Source organism: Tursiops truncatus, chromosome 4 (genome assembly GCF_011762595.2).
Source record: "Tursiops truncatus isolate mTurTru1 chromosome 4, mTurTru1.mat.Y, whole genome shotgun sequence".
Taxonomy (NCBI): domain Eukaryota; kingdom Metazoa; phylum Chordata; class Mammalia; order Artiodactyla; family Delphinidae; genus Tursiops; species Tursiops truncatus.
The window spans coordinates 1,300,651-1,316,954 of record NC_047037.1 but is presented as its reverse complement, the minus strand read 5'-3'; the positions used below and the strand labels follow the sequence as shown (position 1 = coordinate 1,316,954).

At 41.7% G+C, this 16,304-nt stretch overlaps 1 protein-coding gene across 3 annotated transcripts in view; it reads right to left on the bottom strand.

Moving 5' to 3' along the window:
* Positions 1-16,304, bottom strand: part of NGLY1 (N-glycanase 1) — a 62,648-nt gene that overhangs the window by 44,038 nt on the left and 2,306 nt on the right. For 2 of the 3 annotated variants that reach the window (XM_019948623.3, XM_019948621.3), the window contains exon 2: positions 3,739-3,853. In XM_019948623.3, coding sequence (XP_019804182.2) covers positions 3,739-3,853 — 115 coding nt within the window. Of the gene's footprint in view, positions 1-3,738; positions 3,854-4,027; positions 4,247-16,304 lie in introns of all 3 variants that reach the window. The other variant, XM_019948622.3, reaches the window with a different exon arrangement.

Genomic DNA, 16,304 nt, shown 5'->3' with positions numbered 1-16,304 from the left:
GGTTGAGAAGCAACAATGCTAAAACAGTAATTCCACCAACTGCAAATGAGATAACACAGTTGTTACAATATGCAGTGGACCAACCTGTAGATTGTGAGCATTTAAATTCAACTCCACAACTGAGAATGACCGTATTTCCCTGGTGATGGCAGATCTACAGGAATCAACTGACCAAGATATTACTCCATCACGACATGAAAATCAATTCCACGTGAATCCTTTTGAAAAAGCTCGAAGAGGCCAGCAATCTCCATGTATTACCCAAAACAGCTATAAAAAAGACTACTACCATTTACTGCATTTATGTGTTTCTAGGTACTGTGCTAAAAAGCACTTTACCCACATTATCTGAAGAATTCTTACAACCACCTTGAAAGGTAGGTATTGGGTTTATCCCGGCTTTTCATATGGAAATATGAAGGCTCAGAGAAGTTAAATAACCTACCTGCCTGACGCTACCAACCGTCAGAGCAAGGATTCAAACTGCATGACCTTAATCGCTATGCTATAACTGATTCCACCTGAGACTGAACAGAGATCAAAACCCACAAGCCTGTACAAATAGCTTGAAGGGTTGAGCAAAAAGCATTTCTACAGTTGTGATGATTACATACACGACGATTGGCACAAATTGGAACGCAGTGAATTTTCCAACAGGAGAAAGGAACCACTTCCTATCTACGATGAGCTCTGGGAAGAGAAACCAGACTCCTGGGTTAAAACCAAGCATGGAGGCCTCTGATCTCACACTGTGAATGGAGCGGCACTGAGGAAGGTACACGACACCGTGGCCGGAGGCAGGAGAGCCTGACAGCCACGTGGGTCTGTCTGGTCCACACCCCAGAGAGGGTCCCGGTGAGACAGAGGCTGCTCCCTTCCCTTCCATCTTTTCAGGACCAGTCCTAAAAGAATGTATGATTATGACTGAAGTGTCTGTATGAAAAAGTTTAATCGACAGCACTGTATTTTCATAAAAGGACAAGACTACAGGCTTAATGCACTAGACCCAATAACACTTTAAGAAACCAACGAGGATTCTAGTATTTAACAAAACCTATGTTTCTCAACGCATTCTTGGTGAGACAGTTCTCACTGCCAGATGTGAGTCAACCCCGTCCCTGCTCGCTAAATGCTGGTGACATCTTCCAGTCACCAAGACAACCAAAACTATGGCCCTCGATGCCCCATCCTCCCCGAGGGTGGGGGCAGCTCCCAGCAAGAACTACTCCACTAAGCCAGCCTGACGGGTCACACGACCATTTGAATCCCAATCTTTCTCAACCTCCTCCTCAGAATTTTCATAAAGAATGCAGCCTCAGGGACAAGTGGGCGCAAAGGTGTCCAGGATTTTAATGTGTAACTGAAAATTTCAGGATAGGTCTTGGATTCCTACTTCATCTCAAAGCCCACCAAGTTTCTTTCTGGTGGTAGAGTTCAGTCTCAGCTCCGTTGGCTAACACTGATAAAACATTTACTTCCTACCGTGTGAAGTCCAAAGCCAGCCAGAAACTCTATAAATTAGTCTTAAAGCATGATCATCGTTTCTGAAATTGTGACTCTACTTGCATCAAATACTACTGCAAGTCTCAATCTGGCTTGTTACCTGGCACTGGCGTGACCAACTTACAAGTTTGCCTGGGACTGAGGGGTTTTCTGCGGGGCTGGACTTTCACTGCTAAAACCAGGACAGTCCCTGGCAAACTAGAGCGGTTGGTCATCCCTCCTGGCACTCAAGTATTTGCTGAATGAAAGATAAATACGATTCCACCGAATCTGTGACACTTCAACAATGAGAAACAATGAGAAACTGAAACACTTCAACAGTCTCCAGTTGTCATTTACTTAATTTTCCTGTCATTTGACTCTCAAAAATCTGCATTTCCTTGAACAAATTCATCAATGTTCTCAACTTTCCCCATCTATAGTTTTAAATTCTTTAGGTTCAGATGTCTGTGCGCAACTACAAGCAGATGACACCATAATTTATACCTCCACCCTGGCCTCTCCTTTGAATCATCAAAGACTCATATATCCAACTCTCTCCTTGACACCTCTACTTGAATATTTAACAGTATATCAGTTATAATAATCCAAAAGACGGGTCGTTTTTTCTCCCCTGATACCTGCTACTCTCCAAGATTTTTCAACCTCGATGAATAGTACTCCCATCCACTCAGTTGCTCAAACCAAAACCCAGACGTCACCCTGATTCCTTCCTTTCCCTTACATTCCACATCTAGTTCATCGGCAAGTCCCACAGACTGCTTCAAAAAGAAATCCTGGATCCCACTACTCCCCCATCTCCACTGCCGTCGGTCTTTACTTCCACAAATATTTACTGGGTGCCCACCTGCTCTGCTCCTTTCCCAGCAGCCAGCACACGGGGAGCAACACAGACACAAAGCCTGCCCTCATGGAATCTAGACAAACCACTACCATTTCTCATTGAGACTAACGTGACAAGCTTTACAACCGGCCTCCCTGCTTTACCCCTTGCCCCCATCCAGAACATCCAGGATATTCTCTTTCCAACAGCCAGAGCAATCTTCAAAAATACTCTTCCCTGTTTAAAACCTTTCAATGGCTTCCCATCCCACTGGTCATGAAGTCCAATCTTTACCGCAGTTCCCCAAACCCCAGGCCTGCCTCTGTGGCCACTTTCTGTGCCAAGGCTACTCCTGCTAGAGATCCTCCACACGTGTGGCTCTTTGTGCCTGAAAAACGCTCACCTGAGGGCGTCAGGTATTTGAATTGCTTCTCATCACTCAGGTCCCAGCTCAAACATGATCTCCTCAGGGGCCTCCCCTGAGCGCTCGTCCTTACACAGCTGCCCATCACTACAGTTGCTTATGATGTTCTTTCCATGCCTTATTTTCTTCTTTGTGCTCATCTTTGCTTTCACACCTACTGTCTGTCTAACCTACAGGAATGCAAGCCCCATGTGAGATGGGAGCTCTTATCTAACTAGTTCACCACTATATTCCCAAGGCCTGAAACAGAATCGGGGAGGGAAGCAGAGAGGCGGGGAGGAAAGTACATCCCAGAGCAACTCAGCGTATCTCCTTAACAGCTGCTACGGTCTTGCCAGTTGACTGCTACTGACTGCTTGGCCTCTAGAACCTGGCTGGACTTCTCTCAGTATTCCATAAACTAGAAATGGTTAAGCATATATGCATAAAGAAAACTTATCATCTTGAAAGCTACTTTCATTGTGTCATAAAATTAAACTATGCCACAAGATTCCACAACATGGAAACACCAAGCTTTTCTTTTGACCTAAAAACAAAAAAACCCCACTGAGATTCTTTTCTCCTGTCACAGAAGGGAACCCTTATGCGTGGCAACTAAACTCAACTTTTCTGTTTTTACTCTTCTCATTTCTTACTGGAGACAGGTGGTTGGACCCCCATCAGCAATTCATGTTTGCTCACATAGCAGGTTTTTGCTAAAAGTCTAAAGAGAACCACAATTTAGTCCTTGGGTTGCATGCCTGACCTCCCTATTCTAAAGGACTGAGATTGTAAGAATTCTCCCTGTGGGAGAGTTGTTATATTTTACTGTGAATTTAAAGCATATGGACTGTGACTTTTCAATGTAGAGTAAGTGAAGAAATGACTAGTTCCACAGTTTTCCAAAATGAATCAATCAATAAAAATATTCTTATTAGAAATTATCTATCAACATTATAATGAATGCTCTGTACATGAACTGTGGAGAAGAAACCGTGAACATACTTACCTCTTCAAAGCCCATTTCAAATAAACATTCAACAGCTCCTCTGACAGGCAAGAGTCTAGTAGAAAAAGTTGTGTTTCCAATCCGGATAGATCTATATTTTTCATCATTAGGGTTTCTGATTTAAAAAAAAAAAAGTCTGATTATATATAACAATTTACATTTTCCACCATGTTTTTGCATTCTTTTTCACATTTTATACTGGCTATACGCCTACGAGGTAGTAGAGATCCCAGCTTTAAAGAAAGAGGATGCACAGTCTAGAAAGACAGACTGATTTTGTGATTCTTACCTTGTACACACTTACTGCAACATTACTGTTTAACTTCACAGCTGATAATATCAATGCTGACGTAAGGGAAACCCATGCGACATTCTATTTCTGTGCTGTTAAAACTAGAGACCTTTATGAGTATTTAAGTTGCTAAGAAAAAATTCCATGCAAGTTCCAGACAGGGGCAGAAAGTTTTGCCTGTTTTCTTCTGATGGATCTCAGTCATCGAGATAGCGCCTGATGGACATGTAGATGGTGGTTAATAAATATTTGTGAAACGAATGAATAAAAGAAACTAAGAAGCTATAGACAAATGAATCACAGCTCCTCAAAGACTTTACTTCTGACAAACATGAACCTAGGTATACCTTTACGGTCGCTTGATTTTTCTTTCTTCCCTAGACCAATGGTTGTTTTTACTATAATTTCTGTTTCAGCTAAAGATATATTTTTGTCACAGCAACTATGGTAATAAAATACAGTGAACATATGAATTTTTTACCATGATTAAGATTTTGAATAGTACACATGAGATGAGACCAGCACATGAAAAATCTTTGATTTGAGATTTGTAATAACGTTGATAAATCAGAAAGGCTGTAAAAAAAAAATCAGAAAGAAAATAAAAGGTTAAAGACAATCAAGGTATTATACTCAAAAGGCCTTCTGAACTTAATTCAGGATGATAAGTAGGTTTCATATCTGATACTGACGCCCTTAAAATGGTAGTGGCTTCCATCAGTATGGCATTAAGAAAGACTGAGGCTGTCTCAGGGGTCCACAGAAGCAGTGCTGAGGCTATCAGCCTGGGGTCTGGGATGATGGGGTGGCCAAGTGCTGGCAAATGACCAAACACCTTTGCCCTAAACTTACACATGTTCTCTAGATATGGTGATATAAAAACCAAAACAGAGATTGTTAACTGTAGAAGTTTCAACAAATTTCACATTTGTTTTCCATCAAGCAGTTCCTGTTGCCAAACTGTCATAAATACTACACAAAACTTTTTTAAACCTCTTTTAATTTCAAAAATTACACCAGTTTATTACAGAATATTCAGAGACAAAAGCTCCAAAGTAGTGTTACTTAAAATGTCCAGATTGGTGCTGATCTGTAAACACTTTGCTTTTCATCCATGAGGAGTACAGAAATTGAAAGTATTCAGTAATTATTACAGCAATTTGACACTGCCATGAAATTTTCATTGCATTTTACAAAAGTTATAGGTCCACAAAGGATTGGAAATTAAAAATACTGTTCTTTACTGCAGGTCATTTGAAAATCACAGATAACTGAGAAACACAAAGAGATACAGATGCCTTACTCTTTTATTCTGTGTATCAGATCAGGGTTTCTAAACCTTGGCAATACTGACCTTTGGCCTTTGCTGTGAGGGCTGCCCTGGGCACAGTAAAATGTTTACATCCCTGGCTTCTACACCACACTACATCATAAGCATGCCGCTCTTTCTTACCACTTAAACATTAAACAGTGAACAATCCTACCTTTACCAAAGCTAGTTACAGGTAAATGAGGCATCTTTTCACGACACTCAACACGTTCCACAGGGTGATAAACAATCAGTACCACCAGGATGGTATATCCCACTGGTGCAGAACTGCTTGAGCTAGCTTAGTCTATTTTTTCCCAAGAGTTTCCAGATTTCTACATAATCAAAATCTTTCACTGGGCTTAATTTTCTAATTTTTCTTCCCTTTTTCACACTAAAAAATTCTTATAAAACTTACATGAGCTGTTCTGATATAGCTTATTATTTTGAGACATGTTTCAAAGGGTCGAAGCAGCTTCTCTGCTACAGGCTTTGTATAGCTTAGATTTTCCTCTCTAGTTTCTAACGAACAATGTTCTATCTTTGTACAACATCTGTGGACCTCACATATCATTTATGTGTTTTTCTCACTCAACGTATATTGCAAATAAAAATTTGAAAAATGGCAATAACATCCAGGTACCCAAATCCCAGCTTCCTCTTTTTAAAGGTGCTGAGCAAAACTTCCCTGGTGGCGCAGTGGTTAAGAATCCACCTGCCAAAGCAGGGGACATGGGTTCGAGCCCTGGTCCGGGAGGATCCCACATGCCGCGGAGCAACTGGGCCCGTGAGCCACAACTACTAAGCCTGCGCGTCTGGAGCCTGTGCTCCGCAACAAGAGGCCGCGACAGTGAGAGGCCTGCGCACCGCGATGAAGAGTGGCCCCCGCTTGCCACAACTAGAGAAAGCCCTCGCACAGAAACGAAGGCCCAACACAGACAAAAATAAATAAATTTATTAAAAAAATTTTTTGAAAAATGGCAATAACATCCAGGTACCCAAATCCTAGCTTCCTCTTTTTAAATGTGCTGAGCAGGACTTCCCTGGGGGCGCAGTGGTTAAGAATCCCCCTGCCAATGCAGGGGACACGGGTTCGAGCCCTGGTCCGGGAAGATCCCACACGCCGCGGAGCAACTAAGCCCGTGCGCCACAACTACTGAGCCTGCGCTCCAGAGCCCACGAGCCACAACTACTGAGTCCATGTGCCACAACTACTGAAGCCCGCGTGCCTAGAGCCCGTGCTCCGCAACAAGAGAAGCCACTGCAATGAGAAGCCCGCACACCACAATGAAGAGTAGCCCCCGCCCGCCGCAGCTTTGAGCAAGCCCGCGCGCAGCAACAAAGACCCAACGTAACCATAAATGAATGAATGAATGAATGAATGAATGTGTTGAGCAGACCAACTATAGTCTTGAGCACAGACTGATGTGAAGGTCAGCCCCTGAAGCCCTCAAAGGCTTACAGAAGTTGGCCCCAGGGCCATCAGACCTCGGATCCATCAGCTCCCATTTCCTGCCCTTGGAGAAGTGCCATACAAACATTCCTGAACCTCTCGCTTCACAGCATCAGCCTGGAGTGGCCACTCTCCTCGAGCCCATTACTACGCTCAGTATCCTGCGGCATCTGAAGTACCCCTACGGACCTTTAGTTTTGACCTTCTTCTTCCACTAATTTAATTTTCTGCGCAGACTTTTCTCAATATTTTTTGCTGTAACTCTTCGATTTTTTTTTCCCTATCTCTGGTGACAATTAACTATTTCTACGACTTTATTATTTATCTTGCTTGTTAGCAATTATCTTGCACCTTAGCTTGAGATTTCTTTTTCTGGTTGTTGGATGATGATGTTGAATGAATGAGGTTTGAAAGGGCAGCAAAACTTCCTAAACCTCACGCAACCATCACTTTGAACACGCTTTGGTGCCTTCCTAGCTGTCTTATCCACAGATAGACAAACTGTTTCATTTACAGAAAATTAGCCTGTGTATTTACAACTGAATAGTAGGAAAAACACCCGCTTTGCACCTCGAAAGTCATAATCTACCATATTTCTAAGATTTTACAACATGTTAATAATAAGCCTCCCACTGAGTCACAGCATTCCTTTTCTCAGAAAAGGAAAGCTTAAATGTTTCTCTTTCAGAAATGCTAGGAATTAAATATATCTGAGCATTCTCTAGCTCTCTTCCTCTTTAGAACGCATAATCCCAGGAAGAGTTCTCACAAATGGAAATTTAGTACGTGAGTGCATCCTATAATCTTGCATTTTTATTACTGATGACAAAAGTTGGTTTGTAGGCCATCTGAAAAACTATTTCTAGTCCTTCTGAAAATCTGCTAGTGCGACTTACATGTAAAATTTTCAGAAACATCTCTCTGCCTTTAGAACATCTGGGAAGCATCCCTGGCTCTAACTCCACCATTCTCTGCAGCTGACAACAAGGGAAACATGTGCACGTAAACTAGCTTAACATGAAAAACTGAATGAGACTAACAAACAACACATGTGCCATATTCTCTATTTCTTTCTATCTTTTGCAACAATCTTATAATGTAGGTATTGTTTGTTCCTTTTAAAAATGAGGAAACTGAAGCCCAGTTTACATACATTCTTAGGAAATGGTTGACTGGGACTTAAACCCACTGGTTCGATTACAAACACTCTCCACCATACAAGCTGCCAACAAACTCAGCCATCCTCACTCAGTTTCTCCAGGTGTCAGTAATAACCCAGATGAGAAATCTCAAGTTATTTCAGGTACAGTATTTTGTCTCCTCCCGTTACCAGCTCTACCCCTGGCACTCACTCATCAAGGACTGCCAGTACCTGACTACAATTCTTCTGTTACATCCACAGTTATGCTTATGCTCTGCAGTAGCTTCAGAAGTGAAATCCATGCCTTGTGTCTTCTCACATCATTATTCCACGTGAATTTCTCGTTATGCTTCTTTTTTGAGTCTAGAAACTACAATTACTTTCTGTTGCCTATCATGTCAAATACATGTTCTCTTACCAAACCTTTGTTCTCAGAACTGTTCCACACTAGGTCATCCAGCTATCTCCTCACATAAACACGTAAGTGCTTAAACATTGTCTTGGAATTAATTGTTCTCTAGATTTTATGCTGTGGCTATTTTCCACACCTGTGTCTTTCTCCCAGACGTATTTATTTTCTTTGAAGGAAGAAACCACTTTCCATTCTTGGCCCTTCCCAATCACACCCAATACAGTTCATAACCAGTAACTGTGTGCAGTTTGCAAAGGAAACTAGTGGGAAATCAAATATTGTTTTTTCTTACATCTTTATTGGAGTATAATTGCTTTACAATGGTGTGACAGTTTCTGCTTTATGACAAAGTGAATCAGTTATACATATATATATGTTCCCATATCTCTTCCCTCTTGCGTCTCCCTCCCACCCTCCCTATCCCACCCCTCTAGGTGGTCACAAAGCACCAAGCTGATCTCCCTGTGCTATGTGGCTGCTTCCCACTAGCTATCTACCTTACGTTTGGTACTGTACATATGTCCATGCCACTCTCTCGCTTTCTCACAGCTTACCCTTCCCCCTCCCCATATCCTCAAGTCCATTCTCTAGGAGGTCTTTGTCTTTATTCCTGTCTTACCCCTAGATTCTTCATGGCATTTTTTTCCCCTTAAATTCCATATATATGTGTTAGCATATAGTATTTGTCTTTCTCATTCTGACTTACTTCACTCTGTATGACAGACTCTAGGTCCATCCACCTCATTACAAATAGCTCAATTTTGTTTCCTTTTATGACTGAGTAATATTCCATTGTATATATGTGCCACATCTTCTTTATCCATTCATCCGATGATGGACACTTAGGTTGTTTCCATCTCCGGGCTATTGTAAATAGAGCTGCAATGAACATTGTGGTACATGACTCTTTTTGAATTATGGTTTTCTCAGGGTATATTCCCAGTAGTGGGATTGCTGGGTCATATGGTAGTTCTATTTGTAGTTTTTTAAGGAACCTCCATACTGTTCTCCATAGTGGCTGTACCAATTCACATTCCCACCAGCAGTCTAAGAGGGTTCCCTTTTCTCCACACCCTCTCCAGCATTTATTGTTTCTAGATTTTTTGATGATGGCCACTGTGACTGGTGTCAGATGATATCTCATTGTAGTTTTGATTTGCATTTCTCTAATGATTAGTGATGTTGAGCATTCTTTCATGTGTTTGTTGGCAGTCTGTATATCTTCTTTGGAGAAATGTCTATTTAGGTCTTCTGCCCATTTCTGGATTGGGTTGTTTGTTTTTTTGTTATTGAGCTGCATGAGCTACTTATAAATTTTGGAGATTAATTCTTTGTCAGTTGCTTCATTTGCAAATATTTTCTCCCATTCTGAGGGTTGTCTTTTGGTCTTGTTTATGGTTTCCTTTGCTGTGCAAAGCTTTGACGTTTCATTAGGTCCCATTTATTTTTGTTTTTATTTCCATTTCTCTAGGAGGTGGGTCAAAAAAGATCTTGCTGTGATTTATGTCAGAGTGTTCTACCTATGTTTTCCTCTAAGAGTTTGATAGTTTCTGGCCTTACATTTAGGTCTTTAATCCATTTTGAGCTTATTTTTGTGTATGGTGTTAGGGAGTGATCTAATCTCATACCTGTCCAGTTTTCCCAGCACCACTTATTGAAGAGGCTGTCCTTTCTTCACTGTACATTCCTGCCTCCTTTATCAAAGATAAGCTGACCATACGTGCCTGGGTTTATCTCTGGGCTTTGTATCCTTTTCCAAAGATCAATCTTTCTGTTTTTGTGCCAGTACCATACTGTCTTGATTACTGTAGCTTTGTAGTATAGTCTGAAGTCAGGGAGCCTGATTCCTCCAGCTCCATTTTTCGTTCTCAAGATTGCTTTGGCTATTCGGGGTCTTTTGTGTTTCCATACAGATGGTGAAATTTTTTGTCCTAGCTCTGTGAAAAATGCCAGTGGTAGTCTGATAGGGATTGCATTGAATCTGTAGATTGCTTTGGGTAGTACAGTCATTTTGACAATGTTGATTCTTTCAATCCAAGAACATGGCATATCTCTCCATCTATTTGTATCATCTTTCATTTCTTTCATCAGGGTCTTATAATTTTCTGCATACAGGTCTTTTGTCTCCTTAAGTAGGTTTATTCCTAGATATTTTATTCTTTTTGTTGCAATGGTAAATGGGAGTGTTTTCTTGATTTCACGTTCAGATTTTTCATCATTAGCGTATAGGAATGCCAGAGATTTCTGTGCATTAATTTTGTATCCTGCTACTTTACCAAATTCATTGATTAGCTCTAGTAGTTTTCTGGTAGCATCTTTAGGATTCTCTATGTATAGTATCATGTCATCTGCAAACAGTGACAGCTTTACTTCTTCTTTTCCGATTTGGATTCCTTTTCTTCTCTGATTGCTGTGGCAAAAACTTCCAAAACTATTTTGAATAAGAGTGGTGAGAGTGGGCAACCTTGTCTTCTTCCTGATCTTAGTGGAAATGCTTTCAGTTTTGTACCATTGAGGACGATGTTGGCTGTGGGTTTGTCATATATGGCCTTTATTATGTTGAGGAAAGTTCCCTCTATGCCTACTTTCTGCAGGGTTTTTATCATAAATGGGTGTTGAATTTTGTGGAAACCTTTCTCTGCATCTATTGAGATGATCATGTGGTTTTCTCCTTCAATTTGTTAATATGGTGAATCACGTTGATTGATTTGCGTATATTGAAGAATCCTTGCATTCCTGGAATAAACCCCACTTGATCATGGTATATGATCCTTTTAATGTGCTGTTGGATTCTGTTTGCTAGTATTTTGTTGAGGATTTTTGCATCTATGTTCATCATTGATATTAGCCTGTAGCTTTCTTTCTTTGTGACATCCTTGTCTGGTTTTGGTATCAGGGTGATGGTGGCCTCATAGAATGAGTTTGGGAGTGTTCCTCCCTCTGCTATATTTTGGAAGAGTTTGAGAAGGATAGGTGTTAGCTCTTCTCTAAATGTTTGATAGAATTTGCCTATGAAGCCATCTGGTCCTGGGCTTTTGTTTGTTGGAAGATTTTTAATCACAGTTTCAATTTCAGTGCTTCTGACTGGTCTGTTCATATTTTCTATTTCTTCCTGATTCAGTCTTGGGAGGTTGTGCCTTTCTAAGAATTTGTCCATTTCTTCCAGGTTGTCCATTTTATTGGCATAAAGTTGCTTGTAGTAATCTCTCATGATCTTTTGCATTTCTGCAGTGTCAGTTGTTACTTTTCCTATTTCTAATTCTATTGATTTGAGTCTTCTCCCTTTTTTTCTTGATGAGTCTGGCTAATGGTTTATCAATTTTGTTTATCTTCTCAAAGAACCAGCTTTTAGTTTTACTGATCTTTGCTATCGTTTCCTTCATTTCTTTTTCTATTATTTCTGATCTGATTTTTATGATTTCTTTCCGTCTGCTAACTTTGGGGTTTTTTTGTTCTTCTTTCTCTAATTGCTTTAGGTGCAAGGTTAGGTTGTTTATTCGAGATGTTTCCTGTTTCTTGAGGTAGGCTTGTATTGCTATAAACTTCCCTCTTAGAACTGCTTTTGCTGCATCCCATAGGTTTTGGGTCGTCGTGTCTCCATTGTCATTTGTTTCTAGGTATTTTTTTATTTCCTCTTTGATTCTTCAGTGATCACTTCGTTATTAAGTAGTGTATTGTTTAGCCTCCATGTGTTTGTATTTTTTACAGACCTTTTCCTGTAATTGATATCTAGTCTCATGGCGTTGTGGTCAGAAAAGATACTTGATACAATTTCAATTTTCTTAAATTTACCAAGGCTTGATTTGTGACCCAAGATATGATCTATACTGGAGAATGTTCCATGAGCACTTGAGAAAAATGTGTATTCTGTTGTTTTTGGATGGAATGTCCTATAAATATCAATTAAGTAAATCTTGTTTAATGTATCATTTAAAGCTTGTGTTTCCTTATTTATTTTCATTTTGGATGATCTGTCCATTAGTGAAAGTGGGGTGTTAAAGTCCCCTACTATGAATGTGTTACTATCGATTTCCCCTTTTATGGCTGTTAGTATTTGCCTTATGTATTGAGGTGCTCCTATGTTGGGTGCATAGATATTTACAATTGTTATATCTTCTTCTTGGATCGATCCCTTGATGATTATATAGTGTCCTTCTTTGTCTCTTCTAATAGTCTTTATTTTAAAGTCTATTTTGTCTGATATGAGAATTGCTACTCCAGCTTTCTTTTGGTTTCCATTTGCATGGAATATCTTTTTCCATCCCCTTTCAGTCTGTATGTGTCTCTAGATCTGAAGTGGGTCTCTTGTAGATAGCAAATATATGGGTCTTGTTTTTGTATCCATTCAGCCAATCTGTGTCTTTTGGTGGGAGCATTTAGTCCGTTTACATTTAAGGTAATTATCAATATGTATGTTCCTATTCCCATTTTAATTGTTTTGGGTTCGTTATTGTAGGTCTTGTCCTTCTCTTGTGTTTCTTGCCTAGAGAAGTTCCTTTAGCATTTGTTGTAAAGCTGGTTTGGTGGTGCTGAACTCTCTCAGCTTTTGCTTGTCTGTAAAGGTTTTAATTTCTCCATCAAATCTGAATGAGATCCTTGCTGGGTAGAGTAATCTTGGTTGCAGGTTTTTCTCCTTCATCACTTTAAATATGTCCTGCCAGTCCCTTCTGGCTTGCAGAGTTTCTGCTGAAAGATCAGCTATTAACCTTATGGGGATTCCCTTGTGTGTTATTTGTTGTTTTTCCCTTGCTGCTTTTAATATGTTTTCTTTGTATTTAATTTTTGACAGTTTGATTAATATGTGTCTTGGCGTATTTCTCCTTGGATTTATCCTGTATGGGACTCTCTGTGCTTCCTGGACTTGATTAACTATTTCCTTTCCCATATTAGGGAAGTTTTCAACTATAATCTCTTCAAATATTTTCTCAGTCCCTTTCTTTTTCTCTTCTTCTTCTGGGACCCCTATAATTCGAATGTTGGTGCATTTAATGTTGTCCCAGAGGTCTCTGAGACTGTCCTCAGTTCTTTTCATTCTTTTTTCTTTATTCTGCTCTGCAGTAGTTATTTCCACTATTTTATCTTCCAGGTCACTTATCCGTTCTTTTGCCTCAGTTATTCTGCTATTGATCCCATCTAGAGTATTTTTCATTTCATTTATTGTGTTGTTCATCATTGCTTGTTTCATCTTTAGTTCTTCTAGGTCCTTGTTAAATGTTTCTTGCATTTTGTCTATTCTATCTCCAAGATTTTGGATCATCTTTACTATCATTATTCTGAATTCTTTTTCAGGTAGACTGCCTATTTCCTCTTCATTTGTTAGGTCTGGTGGGTTTTTATCTTGCTCCTTCATCTGCTGTGTGTTTTTCTGTCTTCTCATTTTGCTTATCTTACTGTGTTTGGGGTCTCCTTTTTGCAGGCTGCAGGTTCGTAGTTTCTGTTGTTTTTGGTGTCTGTCCCCAGAGGCTAAGGTTGGTTCAGTGGGTTGTGTAGGCTTCCTGGTGGAGGGCACTAGTGCCTGTGTTCTGGTGGATGAGGCTGGATCTTGTCTTTCCGGTGGGCAGGTCCACGTCTGGTGGTGTGTTTTGGGGTGTCTGTAGACTTATTATGATTTTGGGCAGCCTCTCTGCTAATGGGTGGGGTTGTGTTCCTGTCTTGCTAGTTGTTTGGCATAGGGTGTCCAGCACTGTAGCTTGCTGGTCGTTGAGTGAAGCTGGGTGCTGGTGTTGAGATGGAGATCTCTGGGAGATTTTCGCCGTTTGATATTATGTGGAGTTGGGAGGTCTCTTGTGGACCAGTGTCCTAAAGTTGGCTCTCCTACCTCAGAGGCACAGCACTGACTCCTGGCTGCAGCACCAAGAGCCTTTCATCCACACGGCTCAGAACAAAAGGGAAAAAATTAGAAAGAAAGAAAGAAGAAAAGAAAGAAAGAAAGGAAGAAAGGTCGGAAGGAAGGAAGATGAAAGAAAGGAGGGAGGGAGGGAGGGAGGGAAGGAAGGACGGAAGGAAGGAAGGAAGGAAGGAAGGAAGATGAAAGAAAGAAAGAAAGAAAGGAAGGAGGGAAGGAAGGAAGGAAGAGAGAAGGGAGGGAGGGGGAGAGGGAGGAAGGGGGAGGGAGGGAGGGAGAGAGGAAGGAAGGAAGGGAGGGAGGAGGAAGGAAGGAAGGAAGGAGGGCAAGAAGGAAGGAAAGAAAGAAAGAAATAAAATAAAATAAAATAAAAGATAAAATAAAATGAAGTTAATAAAATAAAAAGTAATTATTAAGAAAAAAAAAATTTTTTAAGAAAAACAAAACCAGACAGATAGAACCCTAGGACAAATGGTGGAAGCAAAGCTATACAGACAAAATCTCGCACAGAAGCATACACATACACACTCACAAAAAGAGGAAAAAGGGGAAAAATCATAAATCTTGCTCTTAAAGTCCACCTCCTTAATTTGGGATGATTCGTTGTGTATACATGTATTCCACAGATGCAGGGTACATCAAGTTGATTGTGGAGCTTTAATTCGCTGCTTCTGAGACTGCTGGGAGGAATTTCCCTTTCTCTTTGTTCGCACAGCTCCCGGGGTTCAGCTTTGGATTTGGACCCGCCTCTGCATGTAGGTCGCCTGAGGGCGTCTGTTCTTCGCTCAGCAGACAGGACGGGGTTAAAGGAGCCGCTGATTCGGGGGCTCTGGCTCACTCAGGCCGGAGGCAGGGGGAGGGGCATGGCGTGAGGGGCGGGCGTGAGGGGCAGGCCTGCGGCGGCAGAGGCCAGCGTGACGTTGCACCAGCCTGAGGTGCGCCGTACGTTCTCCTGAGGAAGTTGTCCCTGGATCCTGGGACCCTGGCAGTGGCGGGCTGCACAGGCTCCCCAGAAGGGCGTGTGGATAGTGACCTGTGCTTGCACACAGGCTTCTTGGTGGCAGCAGCAGCAGCCTTAACCTCTCATGCCCGTCTCTGGGGTCCGCGGTTTTAGCCACGGCTCGCGCCCGTCTCTGGAGCTCCTTTAAGCGGCGCTCTTAATCCCCTCTCCTCGCGCACCAGGAAACAAAGAGGGAAAAAAAAATCTCTTGCCTCTTCGGCAGGTCCAGACTTTTCCCCAGACTCCTTCCCGGCTAGCTGTGGCGCACTAGCCCCCTGCAGGCTGTGTTCACGCCGCCATCCCGAGTCCTCTCCCTGCGCTCCGACCGAAGACTGAGCCTTGGCTCCCAGCCCTGCCTGCCCCGGCGGGTGAGCAGACAAGCCTCCCAGGCTGGTGAGTGCCGGTCGGCACCAATCCTCTGTGCGGGAATCTCTCCGCTTCGTCCTCCGCACCCCTGTTGCTGTGCTCTCCTCCGCGGCTCCGAAGCATTCCCCCTCCGCCACCCGCAGTCTCCACCCGCGAAGGGGCTTCCTAGTGTGTGGAAACCTTTCCTCCTTCACAGCTCCCTCCCACTGGTGCAGGTCCCGTCCCTATTCTTTTGTCTCTGTTTTTTCTTTTGCCCTACCCAAGTTCGTGGGGACTTTCTTGCCTTTTGGGAGGTCTGAGGTCTTCTGCCAGCGTTCAGTAGGTGTTCTGTAGGTGTTGTTCCACGTGTATATGTATTTCTGGTGTATCTGTGGGGAGGAAGGTGATCTCCGCCTCTTACTCTTCCGCCATCTTCCCCTCGTCCCCCCGAATTTAGTCAAATATTGTTTTTTAAAGAATGAATGAAGCAAGTTTCCTAGGGAACCCACATGGAATGCCAGTAAAACTACTGCAGATTTTTGAAAGGCAGATACTGAGGAAAGCTGATTTTTATCTATAAGTCAGTGAACTGAAAAAACGGTTCAAACCCATGGTACACTGTGCATGCAAATTAGTATATACTTCATTGTATAATTTCATTAGCTTTACGAGCCTTAGTTGGGGAATAGGATAAACATCATCTGAAGCAGAAATTTCAAACTTAACCCAAAGTATTATTTTCACCAGTGTATAGTGACAAATATCACTG